The following is a 17,529-nucleotide window of genomic DNA, read 5'->3' as shown; positions in this document are numbered from 1 at the left end:
AGTGACTTGGAGGTGGGCCCTCCCATTGCCCTGTGTGACGGCCCCACCGCTTTCATCAGACACGTGAAGAGTATCTGAGCATGCTTTTCTTTTTAAAGGATTGCTTACCTGACGAATGCTGCACCTTCCCTGTTACATGTTTGTAAAATCCCAATCAAAATAACTAATGGATTGTTCATCTTTAGTTAAATGTTTTGTGTAGAGTGCTGTTTTTAATCACTGATGTTAACTACAACAACAGTAATCTTGGGCACGAGTAGACTTGCTCTTCACATTTGAATTTCTGCGTGGTCCCATGTACTAGTTTCTAACAGTAGAAGTCTTAAACCTGACTGTGGTGGCATTACCATGAGGATTCTGTGAATGGCATTCTTCTCCCTCCGCTTTGGAGTGTGACTTGAGGATGTTTAACAAAACAAACTTACAAAGCAGATTCCGCCTTGTGTTTCACTGAGGACCTACCCGATATCTTTGACTTACACATTTAGAGCCCGGCCTTTTTTGCAAGGATTCCTTATACACTGGCACCTGCCACCACCCGTTCTATTTTTCCTAAAATTCAGCCTCACTCTCTGCAAGAAATTCACCTGCTTGAGTCCTGCTTTTCCCATCTATCCCAAATCACCAGCTCTCTGTCGTAGCGATGCCACATTGGTCAAGTTTTAACTTGAAAATCACTGTGACAACACATAGTGGGCTGAGGGGAGCCATGGAAGACACATGTGAGGCTTTGGGGCCAATCCTTCCACTCCTCAAAAAAACATGTAAATTATTGTAGGCCATGTCAGATTGGTCTTTGTTATCCTAGTTAAGGAAAAATAAATTTTATATCTGTAAGTTTTATATTACTTAGGGATCGTTCAGTAAGAATTTGTCTCCAGGATCAGGCCACAATAGTATATGTCTATAATTAAGAGGCTGATACAGGAAAATTGTGAATATAAGGTCAGCCTAGGCAACATAGCAAAATTCCCACTCAGAAGAAAAAAAAAAATTCCCCTGGAAGTGGTGGTGCACACCTTTAATCCCAGCACTCAGGAGGTAGAGGCAGGCAGATCTCTGAGTTCAAGGCCAGCCAGGGCTACATAGAGAATCTCTTGTCTCAAAAAAACAAAAAAGTTAAGAAATTGGTATCTAGAAACTTCTGACTTACAGTTGATTTTTTTTTTTTTTTTTTGAGCTGAGGCAAGTGCTCTACCACTGAGCTAAATCCCCAACCCTTTACAGTTGATTATTTGAAGTACACTGCCAACCTTATCATTTGCTACAGATAAAGCTGCTGCCAAACCCATTGTGATGTACGTGTATTATGTTACGTGTATGTAGACATGTATGTAAAAGTTGCTGCTTTTTAGCGTTACTAGATAATTTTGTGAGAAGCTGGCTCAGTGGCATTGGCTACTCGACCAGGGGACCTGGGTTCAATCCCAGCACCCACGTGGCAGCTCACAGCTGTCTGTAACTCCAGTTCCAGGAGATCCAGCACCCTCACATAGACATATGTGCAGGCAAAACACCAGTGCACATAAATTAAAAAGAAATAAGTCATTTTTGAAAATACTTTTTTAATTTAAGGAATGTTTCTGATCATTTTTTCTGGGTGAGATTTATTTGAAAGTATACTTTGTAATCTTTTTGAGTAAAATACTGTCATGAGGAGCCACACCCATAAACACTGAGTCTTGGATTGTCCCTGTTTGTGGGTCCTGGGGTCAGCACTGGGCATGGTACTCTGTGTTAACTTGGCAGTAGTTCTGTGGAAGCAAAGATCCAGAGGGGCTAAAGAACTTGCCCCAGGTCACAGAGCCAGCAGGTGATAGACAGGGCTCCCTCTGAGGCTTTCTGACCCCAGAGCTTCCGGCTGAACTCGTGCACCGTTTGCTGCATTACTGTGATTGTGTTCATTTCATGGAGAACCATGAGCATCACTGCATGAGGACAGTGTGTGAGTCCTTCCTTGTGTTTCTTTGTCTCAAAACTGTTTTTATCCAGAGTCCTGGTTTTCCAACTTTGTCAAAGCCTTGGCTTGGGTGTGTGTATGTGTGTACAGTACATAACTTAGTGTGTGCATTGTTCCTTGAGCTGTTTCTAGTTGTGACCGTGTGTTCTGGAACAGCTGGAAAAGTTTCGCTGTATTTGATAAATTGTGTCCAGCCTACTAATGAGCTATATAGAACCAGGAGAAAGTCCAGTGAATATGTATTGAGTGCCCCAAGAGTCATATGTGTTAGACCTACTGAATGCCACTAAGAATCATGTGTATTAGACCTACTGAGTGCCACCAAGACAGAACCTTTCTTAGCTTTCATTGCCCACATCTCATCTTTCAGGTGAATCTGTGTTCCCCCTACCTGTTGCTGAGAAGAGCAGTTCTGGCTTGTTTGCGGCAGCTGGTGCAGAGAGAAGCAGCTGAAGTTTCAGAGCATGCTGTCCTGCTGGCCAGGGACAGCAGGGACCTGGCTGCGGGTGATTCTTTGCTTCAGTATTAAGAATTTCCATGTCGACATGAATTTTTAAAGATGTCTTAGGGTTTCTATTTCCTTATATGGAAAACATTTAATTGGGGTAACTTGATTACAGTTCAGAGGTTCAATCCATTGCCGTCATGGTGGGACATGGCAGAGTGCAGGCAGACGTGGTGCTGGAGCTCTGCTGAGAGTATTACTTCTTACAGGCAACAGGAAGTGGTCTGAGACCCTGGGTGGTATACATGAGACCTCAGGGCCTCCTTTGAGTGACAGTTCCTCCAACAAGGCTGCACTCCGTATAGTGCCTCTCCTTTTGGGGGCCGTTTTCTTTCAAGCCACCTTGTAAAGGCCGGGCAGTGAGGGCGCATTCCTTTAATCCCAGCACTCGGGAGGCAGGGGCTGGTGGATCTCTGAGTTCCAGAAGGAAACGCTGAGTCCTGCCAATTGTCCTTTGCCCGCCACAAGTGCACAGGTGTTCACAAACACACATTTCAGGGATTTGTAAAAGAAGCCGGGCGGTGGTGGAGCACGCGTTTAGTCCCAGCACTCAGGAGGCAGAGGCAGGCGGATCTTTGTGAGTTCGAGGCCAGCCTGGGCTACAAAGGGAGACCCAGAATAGGCACCAAAACTGCACAGAGAAACCCTGTCTCGAAAAACCAAAGAAAAAAAAAAAAAAAAAAAAAAAAAGAATTTGTAAAAGGAATTAGATTTAGTCCTAAAGTAATTTTTCATGCATGCTTGCCTTCCACCAAAATAACATTTTAACAAAACAGAGATGAACCCTGCTATATGTTAAGCGATTTTTTTTTTGTCCTTTCTCCATTGTAGAGCAGAATTCAATATTGCTCAGTAAAATTTGTGGGGTTTTTTTTTCAATTATGCATGCAGATGTGTGCCTGTGTTTGGGTATTTGTACGTGTGGGTGCAGGTACCTGAGGAGTTTAGTGCTGGCTTGGGTTACTCAACATGACTGTTGATGCAATAATCTCCTAATAATGTCCCATCTTTCCCAAGGGAACTATTAAGTTTTCATTCATAACCAAAATTATCTGGATCTGTTGCCTTAGATTTTAGTGGTGTAAACGTTCTTAGAAGTGTTGAGTTACACACACACACACACACACACACACAGAAGTAAAAGGGGGAGTAGTTAGGAAGTCAACTTTTTTTGTTTTTCGAGACAGGGTTTCTCTGTCCCAGAACTCGCTCTGTAGGCCAGGCTGGCCTGGCACTCACAGGGATCCGCCTGCCTCTGTCTCCTCAGTGCTCAGATTGAAGGCGTGGGCACCACCACCCCTTCTACCCACTCCATGGCAATTTTTTTAAAAGATGTACTTACTATGTTCTATTTTGTATGTATGCGTGTGAGAGAGAGCATCTGTATCCAGAATTACAGTCATTTGTGAGCTGCCAAGTGAGTGCGGGGAACTGAACCCAAGTCGTCTGGAAGAGCAGCAAGCACCCCTAACCTTGGAGCCATCTCCCCAGCACCTTCAGTTTCCTTTAAATTTTTTAAACACTTTTTAAAAGGCTTCTTGGCCAGGAAGAAATAAAGTACTGCATCAGCTGCGTGAGTAAATACAGGGAAGAGCTCGCTGTCTTACTCCTTCTAAAATGTTCAATGCTCGGTGCTACAGGGATGGCCAGCAGTTCAAAGCTCTTACGGAGGATCCAAGTTTAGTTCCCAGCACTTACATGGTGACACACAGCCATCCATAACTCCAGTGCCAGGGCACCCAGTGCCCTCTTCTGGCACCCATAAGCATCAGGCACACATGTAGTGCATATACATACATGCAAAAAAGAAAAAAAACACTCATACATAAAAAATAAATAGTAAAAATGTTTTAAATAAAAAATTAATATTTGATACTCATTGAAAAGTTGAAAGAACTGTGCAGCGAATACATAATTCACCTTATCTAATATATTTATAATGCTCATTTTATATGTGTTTCCATCCATATTGACAACACTAATTTTTGTCATGTCATTTCAAAGTGGACTGTAGACCTCACAGTGAAGTCTACATACGTCAGCTTGCATTCCCAAGAAAGGCATTGCCTTCTGCCACACCCTATTTTCCCGCCCAGGAGATCGGCAGTGACTTAGCAGCATCCTAAACTCGCAGTCCTGAGCCCCGGTCTGGCTGTCTTATTAACGTTAGTTAGGCTATCCTTTCATCACTAATCTGAAGCATCCCATGCTCCCTTCTGATCTCTAAAAGAGTTCCACTTGTAGAATATAAACAGCTCCATAAATGCTAATCTTAGAGAGAACTGTACTGGGTTTCAACCTTTCAGAGTTAAAGGAAGTAGATGCTGGATTGAAGCTCTTTTCCTCCTCTGAGCTGTTCTATTGCTCTTCGGTGGGAACATTGTATAATGATGTATGTTAACTCCAAGGAGGAACTCTAGTCACCAATCAGTAGTTGTTTTCTGTTGAATTTGTTTAAAAAATTTTAAAGATCCAGCAAGATGGCTCAGTAGGGGGAGGTCCTTGCTGCTAAGCTTGATGACCTGAGTTCAGTTCCTAGGACCCACAAGCGGTCATCTGACCTCCACACATGTGCCTGGGGATGTGTGTAGACATGCATACTAATTTAAACTATTTAGATTCTGTAGCTGGGTTTGGTGATACAAGCCTGTAATTTGCCTGCTTGGGAGACTGAGGCAGGAGGATCTGTATACATTCTATATTGCTGCATTGACATTGATTAGATAATATTTACCTAATTAAGTGACATTAACTTTTTAAATTGTTCATTGCGTTTATTTATTGTATGTGGGTTTGCACACACGTGGAAGTCAGAGTAGTCAGTTGGTTCTCTGCTTCCCATCATGTGGGTTCCAGGGTCGTCAAGCTCTTTATCCACTGAATTGTCCGGATAGCCTGATATCCTTAACTCTTAAGAGAGTTACTAAGGTCCCTTTTTTTTTTAATGGCTATACAGGATTGTAAGTCACCCCAGAGGTCAACTGTGAATTAATCTCAACTTCAGTAGATGAAGCACAATATCTAGGCTAATCTCTGAAGTACACTGATATGTGGTGTTTAGTAACCACTGACCATGTGTGCTTCTCATGTGTCAGTTAGTTTTCTGTGTTACTTAGATCCTCCATTTTCTTCTTGCCAGATGCTAACATCAGAGAAGTGGGCCTTGAAGGCGCGCTGCTGGCCTTACTAGATAAAGAGACGGACAGAAGCTCATGCCAGGATATCAGGGAGACTTTACATCATATGCTGACCTCCATGGCAGTGGGAAAGCTCTCCCTTTGGTTAAAGCTTTGTAAAGATGTGCTAGCTGCATCGGCTGGTGAGTACAGTGGTAAAATCAGAAGAGACCTAAGAGGAAATGGGTTGCCACTGACAACTGGTTCACTTAACTGCTTATTTTAATTATTGTGTGATCATTGCTTTCTTCAAATGAAGATTCTGCTGTATATCTTATTAGAATTTTCTTGATTTTGCACAGCATAAATGTAATGACTAGGCTGTTTTGGTTTGTTTTTGTCTTAAATAAATTTTTTCTGTAACAATTTGGGGTGGGGTTTTTTTTTATCTCTTTGAAAAAAAGATTTATTTTTGTATGTGTGACTGCATGGGGATTTGTGCACATATGAGTACAGTGCTCTCAGAGTCTAGAAAAAGGTATTGTGTCCCCTAGACTAAGAGTTTCTGTAAGGATAGTATATGCTCAGACTGCTTGCCTTCTCTCCAGCCTCTTGGTTGCTTGCTTTATTTGTTTGTTTGTAGGTTTGTTTGTTTTTGACAAAGTCTTACTCTGTAGGCTGGTCTCACAGAGATCTGCCTGGTTTTGTCTCCCAAGTGCTGGGTGTGTACCATCACACTTGTATTTTTTTGTTTGGTTGGTTTGGTTTGGTTTTCATTTTTCAAGACAGGGTTTCTCTGTGCTGGAACTGGCTTTGTAGCCCAGGCTGGCTTCGAACTCAGAGCTCCGCCTGCCTCTGCCTCCTGAGTGCTAGGGTTAAAGGTGTGCTCCACCATACCCAGCAGCTTTTTTGCTTTTTGAAACAGGATTTCATGTTCCACAGGCAGGCTTTCATCTGTGTGGCCCAGAATGACCTTGAACTTCTGCCTGCTCCACCTCCCACATACAGGGTTATAGGAGTGCACCACCATGCCCATTTCTTCTATAATAAACCAAATAAAATGTAGTTATGGTATAAAAGGTATAACTTAACGTTTGTGTTAGGGTTTTATTGCTGTGAAGAGACACCATGACCAGGGAAAACATTTAATTGAGGCTGGCTTACAATTTCAGAGGTTTAGTCCATTATCATCGTGGCAGGAAGCATGGCATTGTACAGGCAGACATGGTGCTGGAGAAGGAGCTGAGAGCTCTACATCTTGATCCGCAGGCAGCAGAAGGAGGCTGTATGCCACAGTGATGTCAGCATAATAGAAAAGTTACCATAGTTGACATTTGGTGATGCTGAGGCCTTGCTATATACAATGAGCTAACAGTACCAACACCCAATAGTTGACATTTTGAGCAGTCTGGTCTCTCCACAGTTAATAATGTTAATTTCAAATGGTGTTAGATGCTGTATTAGTCAGGGTTCTCTAGAGTAACAGAACTTATAGAATGAATCTATATATATGTATATCTAGATAGGGAATTTACTAGAATGATTTACAGGCTGTGGTCTAGCTAATCCAACAATGGCAGCCTGTGAACCGAGAATCCAAGAATCCAAGAATCCAAGAATCTGGTAGTTGCTCAGTCTGTGAGGCTGGGTGTTTCAGCTGGTCTGCAGTATATGCTGGAATCCCAAAGAAGTAGCTCTAATGCCAGTGAAGGATTGGACTTGCTATCAGGGTGAGAGCAAACAAGCACAGAGCAAAAGCTTCCCTCTTCTGTGTCCTTATATAGGCTGCCAGCAGAAGACATGGCCCAGATTAGATCTTGTTTAAAGATCTGGATTAGAAGTAGATATTCCTTCTTTGAATTAAACAGAAATCCCTCATAGGTATGCCCTCCTTTTTTGGGTTTTAGTTAATTCCAGATGTAGTCAAGTTCACAACCAAGAATAGCATCACAGATGCCCAATGTGGGCTGCATCCTGTGGTCCCATTCCGTGGAGATACTGGCAGAAGGATCAAGAACTCAAAGCCAGTCTCAGTCTTAGTGCATAGTGACTTTGGGCCAGGCTGGGCTTTATAGGACCATCCCAGACAAGCAAAACTGGTGTGATGGCACGTGCCTGTAATCACGGCACTTGGGAGAAGAGGGCAGGAAGATCAGAAATTAAATGTCATCCTTAGCCACATAGCAAGTTCGAGGCCATCCTGGGAAATGTAAGAGGTCCTGCCTTAGGGGGGAAAAGTTTAAAAATGAAATTAAAGAACTCAGTAGTATTGAAAATCATGTCATTGGCCTTAAACGGCGTCTTCTCAATTTAAGTGAGAAGAAGAAAGCGAATTTCATTCCAGGCAAAGTGGTTTTTTTTTAATTTATGTGCGATGGTAATTTGCCTGCATGTGTGTCTGGGTGAGGATGTCAGATCCCCTAGAACTGGAGTGACAGACAGTTGTGAGCCGCCATGTGGGTGCTGGGGATTGAACCCAGGTCTTCTGGAAGAGCGGCCAGTGCCCTTAACCACTGAATCATCGCTCCAGCCCAAAAAGTAATTTTTTTTAATCTGACTTAATCTTTTAACTCACCCTCTGAATAGGATGGATTATCCTTTTCCCCAAAGAGAAAGCTGGCTTGAAGAGATGGGTAACTTACCTAGAGACACAGGTTCAATTCTTAGCTCATCCATTTATCTTTAAAATCTGCATATCCTCACAAAGTTTCAGTACCTTCCAGTTTAATTGACAGAGGTCTCTGGTGGGTGAACTAGGTGGAAGGGAAAAGTACTGTGAAATCCCTAGAGGTTTTGTCCTGTTTTGTCTGTTTTGACTTAGTGGTTGGTCCTCGTACCATCTCCTGTCTACAACTTAAGACTTAATGAGGACTTCTTCTTTCAAAGAAAATGTAGCTCTGGCTTGGGATCTAGTTCAGTGATAGAGAATTACCTACCACATGTGAGGCCCTGAGTTCAAGCCCCAGAAAAAGAAGAAAAGACCACCTCTAATCCTGTGGAAACAGGATGATTCAGAGTTCAAGTTCATCCTCAGCTACATAGCAAATCCATTGCCAACCTGGACTACATGAAACTGTATTTCAAAAAACTTAACTTTCTTTAATGTGTACATAATTAGATTGATTTTTTCCCCTACTGTCTTTCTTACTTAAATTTTTTTTTTTCTGCTCTCTCTGCCTCCACTCCCTGAGTACTGGGAGCCTAGGTGTGCACCACCATGCCCAGCTCTTTTTTTAACTTCACATTCATGCTCCCTGAGGTTCCTGACTCAGTTGTGTTTCATCAGTAATGTTTCATTTTGTTTGCCTCTGGCGCTGACCACAACTCATAGAGAAGGATCCCATGCCGGGCACTGGATTTCCATAGTCCATGGCTTCTGGGAGCAGTCTCAGCCAATGCCTAAACAGGTACCTTCATTCAAAGGCCTCTCTCTCTCTCTCTCTCACACACACACACACACACACACACACACACACACACACGCACACACACACACGCACGCACGCACGCACGCACACGCGCGCGCTTCAGTTAACAATTCCATAAAGATCATTTACCATGATAAATATTGACCATCCCTACTTCAGCTCCTGTACCCACAGTATTTTTCACCTCTGCTTTCATATAACAGATGTCCCACTCTCCTGTCACCCTCTGTACAGCACGCCAAATTAAACATACAAATCTATACGTGTGAACTAGGGTCTGCATGAGAGAGAACAGGGGCCATTTGTCTTTCGGGCCTGTGTCAGCTCAGTCTGTCTTCCAGTCCTGCCTGTCCTCCTGCAGACTTCACAATTTCATTTCTCTTTCTACGTGTTCTTGTCACCAGCTAACGAAGAGCTAGGCCGACAGAGCAGCAGTGCGCATGGGTGAGCAGGAACCTCTGAGAGAGATAGGGCCTGGAGTCCTTTGGTTCTGTGCCTAGGAGTGAAAAGCCGGCTCATCTGGCAGTTCTCTTCTAGCTCTTGAAGAAACTTACATGCTGATTTCCATAGTCTCTGTACCAGTTTTGCCAACAATGAACAGGGTTCCTCTTCCCCGCATGTGTGTAAGAGTGGAGATTGAAAAATGGGAGCAGATTGCTGGCATGTGGGACTAAAGGGCAAGGAAGGTTCCGGGCTGTGGTTCTAGCAGACTGCACTTGGTGTGTGTGTTCACTGCAGCCTCCTGTGTTCTCTGTGGTTCTGTGGAGCAAGGAATCTAATTCCTTTCCTGGTGGTTTCTTTGGACCCCTGCATTCTACCCTGACCACTTCCGATCCTGCAGGTCTGCTTAGTCTGTCATTGCTGTGTGGGGTGTTTTCGGCGTTTTGATTTTATTAATACTCTATAGTTTGGCTTCCTCCTTTCTTATTGGGAAACTATCTTTCCATCTCTGTAGACTTTTTCTTTTTTCTAAGATACCTCTTTACTATGTAACCCTGGCTGACCTGCAACTCTCTCTGCTGATCAGTCCAGCCTGGAACTCATCTGCCTGTCTGCCTTCAAGAGTGCAAGGAGGAAAGAGTGTGCATTACCACGTCTGCTTCTGTAGACCTTTTATTCACGGTGTATCCTTTGATGAAACTTTGTTAGTGCGTTCTTTACTGTCCTAACACACACACACACACACACACACACACACACACACACACACACACACAAGTTGAAGATACTGACATACAAGATAGTAAAAGTTAACAGGTCTTTAATCCCTACACCCTACAGGCAGAGGCAGGCAGATCTCTGGGAGTTCAAAACCAGCCAGCATTGACCCTGTCTCAAAAGAAAAAGTTAATGGTTAATAAGAAATATTTCCCTAACTGGTAGCTAGAAGTATAACTTTGAGACTATAATAATAGCAATGAATGTCTTTTTAAGTGTGTATGTGTGTGTTTTCTGATTATTTCAATAGGTTCAAGAACTTAAATCCATTTAAGGCCTTATGATGATTGGGGTTTTTTTGTTATTGTTGTTGTTGTTGTTTTGGAGATCAGAGTGATAACTAATACTGTTGCCAGTTGTTAGGAGACCTAATTATTTTCTGTTATCATAAAGGTGTATGATTGATTAATAGTAATTCTAGTCTGCATTTGGAGTTGTGTTTTGTGTTCTTTAATAGCTGTGTCTTCCAGTTAATTGTAATTGCGTATGTTTCCCTTGATAAAGATTTTACAGCTGTAACTTGTGTGGATCCAATGCAAGAGGAAGATGGAGACAGAGGAGATGATGCCTCCGTCTTGACCAGCAGAAGTGATGGAAAGCCACACCCTTTCAGTAACCCGCGATGGGCCACCAGAGTCTTCGCTGCTGACTGTGTCTGCAGAATAATTACCCAGTGCGAAAATGCAAACAGCGCCCATTTTGACATTGCTTTAGCACAAGAAATGAAAAAAAGTGATTCAAGAAGTAAGTGGCCTGGGAGGGGACAGCCAAAGGATGACCCTCGAGTGTTTCATTTTGAACAAAGCTATAGCATTAACAGGCCTTCTTCTAGTTCACAAGCCCACCACCTTCTTGTAGTGTACTCAGTAGGTGTTGAATAATAAAATGTTACAGGTTCAGTTCCTGGGATCTGTATGGTAGAAAGGAAGAACCAGTTCCTGGTGCTTGCACACACTGTGGCACACATGTTTTTAAGTCAGAATGTTGGTATGGCCAGTCTGAATGTACGTTGTGTTTATTTTTTTTTAAATTTATTTATTATGTATGCATTGTACTGCTTGCATGCCAGAAGAGAGCACCAGATATCATTACAGATGGTTATGAACCACCATGTGATTACTGGATTACTGGGAATTGAATTCAGGACCTCTGGAAGAAGAACAGCCAGTGTTCTTAACCACTGAGCCATCTCTCCAGCTCTATAAAGCTCTATAATCTATTCCTTTTTTTTTTTTTTTTTTTTTTTTTTTTTTTTTTGAGACAGGCAGGGTTTCTCTGTGTTATGGTTATGGTGCCTGTCTTGGATCTTGCTCTATAGACCAGGCTCGCCTAGAACTCAGAGATCTGCCTGGCTCTGCTACCAAGTGCTGGGATTAAAAGCTTGTGCCACCACTACCCACATTGTGTTTAATAGTTTTCAAGCAAGGGTTTAGACACTAATGATACAAAATCAGTGTGCCATTCGCTATCTCCCTGACTCCATACTACAAATCAGGATTGGCTTTTACTAAGATGTGGTAGTTTTTATTGTGTACTCTAACTGATATGAGCTTGTTGTATGTTTTCTAGGTAAACACTGATTTCCTAAGCACTTCTGGAACACTGTTAAATGATTTTCTTCTCTCTCTCTTTAGAATTTTTATAGCAAGAATATGTTTTAGGAATGAAAGGAATTAACATTTTTCATTTCTGTAGCTAGAGTTGTTTTTATGTATTTCTGTCTTTGACAAGACATGAAAAAACATAATCCATATAAAGAGCTACATGGAACTTTAAGTCCCCTGTCACCAACTTGACATAAAGAGAATAAATTACTGCCAAGTTCGTCACAGCCCAAGCTCTGCGAAGTACAATTAGTGTGCTTTTACCAGACAGTCTGGACCAAGTGTTTATGGAGACACTGTTAGCACTCGTTCTAAAGAACCGGCTTTTGAAGAGCTGTATATATAGTTGTTTCATTTCAGTTGGCTTGTGTATATTTGCGTGTGCATTAAATTGAGCCTGAAAGTCTATTTTATTGACACAAGATGGAACAAAGCAGTCAGTGAAATCGGGAGAGCCTAAAAGTGTGAGCTGTGAAATCCTCAGAGAACGTTATCACAGAACGTAAATCTTAGTTTCAGCCTGTTCTTTTTCATGATAGTACATATTTTCCATCTTCTAGATGATTTCTTGGTGCTTCATCTTGCTGACTTAATTCGCATGGCTTTTATGGCTGCCACAGACCATAGTGACCAGCTCCGCCTCTCTGGCCTTGACACACTCTTGGTTGTTATTCGACGATTTGCAGATATCCCAGAGCCAGAGTTCCCAGGTCATGTTATTCTGGAGCAGTATCAAGCCAACGTAAGCATTACCTGCTAGAACTCTCTGGTGTTGCTGTTAAACAGCACTGGCGAAGGATGTGATGTCGTCTGTCAACTGTTAGTTCACAGACTCTCTCTCCTGACCCACGGCCCTTACCTCTGTGCATAGAAGGTACTCGCATTTGTAGGACAAATCTGATAGCATTTTATAAAGCTCCAAGTAAAAGCAACATCATGTTAAAACAGTAGCTGTACCCTCCAGGGTTGGTTTTATAATTAAAACCTTTTTAATGTACAGCAGCAGTAATAATCAAGCTGCTTACATGCTTTGCCTTCATTGCTCCTAGATTAGAGCCCTGCATGTGACCTCCTTCAGGGTTTCTGCCTCATAGAACTGCAGGTGCAAGAGACACAGCTGGGCAAGAAAATGGGGTTCTCCCCACTGGCGTTCCTCTGAGCGCCACCCCACACACACCTCTCTGATTGGTAACGAGATGATTCTTCCCACACTCAGGTCTTTACAGAGAAACAGCCCCTCTCCAGCAAAAGTCTTGAGAGATGTGGTTCTCTGGAGCCAGGTAGTAGCTCCACAGCAGCCCCACAGCAGCTCCACAGACTGAGAGTTCTCGGGGTGGGACTGCTTCCCTAAGAAGTGTGCTGCCCTACAGGACAGACAGACATAGTGGGCCGTGAAACCTGTCCTTAATGGATGATTTCCATAACGTTAAAGCAGAGCTCCTTTGTTGATGTTGCCGTACCGTGTGATTCCTTGTCAGGTTGGAGCAGCTCTTAGGCCGGCCTTCACTTCAGAGACACCGCCTGATATAACTGCCAGAGCATGTCAGGTAAGTGCATCCCAAGGCAAAGCTCAAGAGACGACCTTAGCGGCCAGGCACTGGGGAGGCTGAGGCAGCAAGCTTGCATGAGCCCAAAGCCAGCCTGGGCTACCTCCTGAGCTCCGTTCTCACGGTTCTTCCTTACAATCTCACAGTCATATCAGCACACCCTTTTCCTTTCCTTCTGACGTTTGGGAAACAGCCTGCCTCTTACCCACAACTGCCTGGTGTCCCGGGCTGTGAGTGTCGAGTTTACTAGAACAGTCTGTGCCGATGGGCTTGTTGGTGTTTCTTCTGTCCCCTTTACAATACTGCCACACTGAGTGTGGTGACACACACCTTTAATCCCAGCACTCGGGAGGCAGGTAGATCTAACTCTGAGTTCGAGGTCAGCCTGTTCTACAGAGTGAGTTTCAGGACAGTCTGTCTTGAAAAACCAAAAAATAAAATAAAAATATTGCCAGCCGGGCGGTGGTGGCGCACACCTTTAATCCCAGCACTCAGAAGGCAGAGGCAGGCGGATCTTTGTGAGTTCAAGGCCAGCCTGGTCTACAGAGTGAGATCCAGGAAAGGCGCAAAGCTACACAGAGAAACCCTGTCTCGAAAAAAACCAACCAAAAAAAATTTATATACATTGCCACAGCAAGTCATCCTGCATAGGTCCTTTCACTGAATGCACTGAATTGGGTCAGAAAAAGGATATATTAGAGGAATTTGCCTGATAAAACTCAACCCCAGCAATGTCTGCAAATACTTGTTTTCCCACATTATCAGCAGCATTATGAGTTACCGAACTTTTAGACTCTGAGAGACTAAAAATGGTGTGCCAGGAGAGCACAGGTTGGCATTTCAAGTGAAGTGAAGCATGTTTTACGTGTCTCTAAGAGCTGTGGGATACATTTGGAAACAGTCCGTAGTTGTCCTTGGAATGCACTGGCAGGCACTCAGTGGCCAGCCCAGGAGGTGACCTGAAGTAATGAGTTATAAACATAATACAGAAACCTAGCTTGCATCGGCTCTTTCATCTTTCCGTTTCTTTCCATTGTGTTTAAAGGGTGTCTGGTGCTGCAGCTGAGTGCAGGGCCTCAGGCATGCCACCTCAAGCCTTCCCAGCATCCACCTTGTCTGTACTGAGTTGAGCTTTGGTACTAGCTGAGTGCCATCAGTGTCAAGAGGTCCTGTGTATGAGGAGCTTTGTCCAGAGTCCCTAACTTAGCATCTCTCTGTATGAGTGTTCTTGCCATAAGCCACCTGAAATCTTAGTAAATGAGACAAGATTTAGAAAACAGATGTAGGCCAGGAGGTGGCGCACACCTTTAATCCCAGTGCGCAGGAGGCAGAGGCCTGTGAGTTCTAGGACAGGCTCTTTAGTTATACAGAGAAACCCTGTCTTGAAAAACCCAAAATGAATGAATGAATGAATGAATAGCTGTTCTTCTCTACTTAAAATGGGGTTCTGTGCTGGGCAATGGTAGCACACACCTGTAATTCCAGCACTCAGGAGGCAGAGGCAGGAGGATCTCTGTGAGTTCGAGGCCAGCCTGGTCTACAGAGTGAGTTCCCAGACAACCAGAAAGAGCTGTTACACAGAGAAACCCTTTCTTGAAAAAATAAAAATAAAAATAAATAACAAAAAACATATGGTTCTGTATCAATAAATCTATTATAAGTAGAAAATGCATGGGTGCCACAGTACCAGCCACTGCTCCTGGGCACCATAGCAGCTGAGTTGCTCCCTTGTGCCTGAGTAGGACTGTGATCCTCCCAGAATCACAAGAGTGGATTTGGACTCCTTGTCAGTAGAAAGTACATCTTTTCCTAACTTACTGCCTTTGCAAATAATAAAGTTTAAAAATAGGAGGTCAGAGGCCAGCTATATATGAACAAGGGCAAAAGTATTTTTCTCTAGAAAGAGAGCTACCATGGTATGTGAAAAAGTAGAGTCCCTAAAAGTTTAGTAAAGGTAAGGCACTGCAGATTTTACCCGCTTTGATTTAGTGTTGTGATGATGGGTTTGTTGGTTGGTTAGTTTAGAAACAGGGTCTCACTCTGCAGCCCTGACTGACCTGGTCTCACTATGTAGGTCCGTCTGGCCTCAAACTCTCAGAGATCCTCCTGCCTCTGCTTCCCAAGTGCTGGGATTAAAGGCGTCTGCTGCCACATCTAGCTTCCCCTTTGGTTTTAGGGACTGGACCTGCTGTAGCCCTGGCTGGTCTAAACTAGTCTAAACTAGTCTGTCTGGGAGCTCCCACTCTTCCTGCCTCTGCCCCCACTGCTGGGCTACGGGCCTAAGCCCCTGGAGTTGGCCCTGCATTGCAAAATGGAGGTGGTGGTTTTGATTTGTGTTTTAGATAAAATAAACTTGTTAGAAGGATCAGAATATTTTTAGAGTCTGAGAATATAACTCAGTAAAAGAACACTTGCCTGGCATGGTGAGATTCCAGGTACAATTCCTAGCACTGCAAAAGAAAAGAAAAGAAAAGAAAACCTTGCTTGGAGTGTTTTGTTTGTTTTTAAACAGGGTCTCACTGTATAGCTGTGGATGACTGGAACTTGCTATGTAGACAAGACTGGCCTCACGACGATCCACCTGCCTCTGCCTCCCGAGCACTGAGACTAAAGGCCTGCACCACCACACCCAGCTTCATCGGGGTTCTAAGTGTTAAGTCTGGGTCTTTTAATGAACCACACAGTCTCTTAATTTTCAATAATGAGATAAGACACTCAAGATTACAGTGTTGTTTCAGACATTATCCAGGAGTTTCTGGTTATGAGCTCACAGTTCAACTCTTCCCCTTACACACTAAAGAGCACTGGTTTATTGCTTCAGCCCTAGTCTCTGTTCAGTTTTTTTAAGATTTATTTATTTATTATGTATACAGCATGTTTGACTGCAGGTCAGAAGAGGGCACCTGATCTCACTACAGATGGTTGTGAGCCACCATGTGGGTGCTGGGAATTGAACTCAGGACCTCTGGAAGAGCAGCCAGTGCTCTTAACCTCTGAGCCGTCTCTCCAGCCTCTCTGTTCATTTTTGAAGTTCTGGCTTTTAATTCTTTGTCTGCTGCATTCTATTAGGTTTCCTGGTTAAAAAAAAGAAAAAAAAAATATTTCTTGGCTGGAGACATGGCTCAGGTTAAGAGCACAGGCTGCTCTTCCAGAAGACCTGGGTTCAATTCTCACCACCCACATGGCAGCTCACAACTGTAACTCCAGTTCCAGGGGATCTGACACCCTCACACAGACATGCATGCATATGAAATACCAATGCACATGAAATAAAAATAAATAAGTCATTTAAAATTTAAAAAAAAAAAAAAAAAGATTATTTCCGTGGCTAGATTCCTAAGATGTTGGTGGGCTCTCCTAAACTCACAAAGAATTGCAGAATTTTTCCATCTAATTTGTGGTTTTCTCAAAACCAGGTTTGCAGTGCCTGGATAGCCAGTGGAGTTGTAAGTGACCTCGGTGATCTCCGTAGAGTTCATCAGCTACTTGTCTCATCACTAACCAAAATTCAAGCTGGAAAGGAGGCTCTCAGTCACCTGTATAATGAAAGTGCTTCTACCATGGAGATCTTGGCCGTGCTGAAAGCCTGGGCAGAGGTCAGTGCTCTTCATTGATATGGGAATTATGGAAGCTGTTAGACGCCGGAAACACTGTAGACTGTAAAATACAATTATATGGAAGTCTTGTTGGCAGGGTTTTTGTTAGTCTGCATGTGTTTGCCAAGGATTGAACTCAGGTCCTTGATTGAACCAGACATGGTAGGGAAGGCCTGTAACTCTGAGCCACAACCTAACCTTGATTGGGGTTTTGGTTTGTTTGTTTGTTTTTGAGGCAAGGTCCTCCCATGTGGCTGAGGCTGGCAATGAAATTGTGATTCTCTTTCCTCACCTCTCAGATGCTGAGACCAGCAGCTGTGCCACAGTGCTAAGTAGTAGTCCATTTTCAAGATAAACCAAAGATTCCGAGTGAGATTTATTTATAGATGAATTGACTTTGGACAGGCAGTCTAAAGAGTCAAGCAAGAGCAGTTATGAATTAAAGAAGCTATATAAAGCTGGGCAATGATGGACACACACCTTTAATCCCAGCACTCTGGAGGCAGAGGCAGGTGGATCTCTATGAATTTGAGGCCATCCTGGTCTATAAAGTGA

The 17,529-nt window shown here is 43.3% G+C and overlaps 1 protein-coding gene across 3 annotated transcripts in view; it reads left to right on the top strand.

Annotated features, from left to right (window-relative positions):
* Heatr5a (HEAT repeat containing 5A) overlaps positions 1-17,529 on the top strand; it is a 115,159-nt gene that overhangs the window by 76,154 nt on the left and 21,476 nt on the right. For all 3 annotated transcript variants that reach the window (XM_036206149.1, XM_036206147.1, XM_036206148.1), the window contains 6 exons: positions 2,331-2,466; positions 5,605-5,784; positions 10,732-10,971; positions 12,392-12,573; positions 13,310-13,378; positions 16,795-16,974. In XM_036206149.1, the coding sequence (XP_036062042.1) occupies positions 2,331-2,466; positions 5,605-5,784; positions 10,732-10,971; positions 12,392-12,573; positions 13,310-13,378; positions 16,795-16,974 (987 nt within the window). The remainder of the gene's footprint in view (positions 1-2,330; positions 2,467-5,604; positions 5,785-10,731; positions 10,972-12,391; positions 12,574-13,309; positions 13,379-16,794; positions 16,975-17,529) is intronic.

The sequence above is a fragment of the Onychomys torridus genome, chromosome 14 (assembly GCF_903995425.1).
Source record: "Onychomys torridus chromosome 14, mOncTor1.1, whole genome shotgun sequence".
In the NCBI taxonomy this organism is placed as follows: Eukaryota; Metazoa; Chordata; class Mammalia; order Rodentia; family Cricetidae; genus Onychomys; species Onychomys torridus.
Note: the sequence above shows the minus strand (reverse complement) of the source record. Positions and strands in the feature narration are given on the sequence as shown.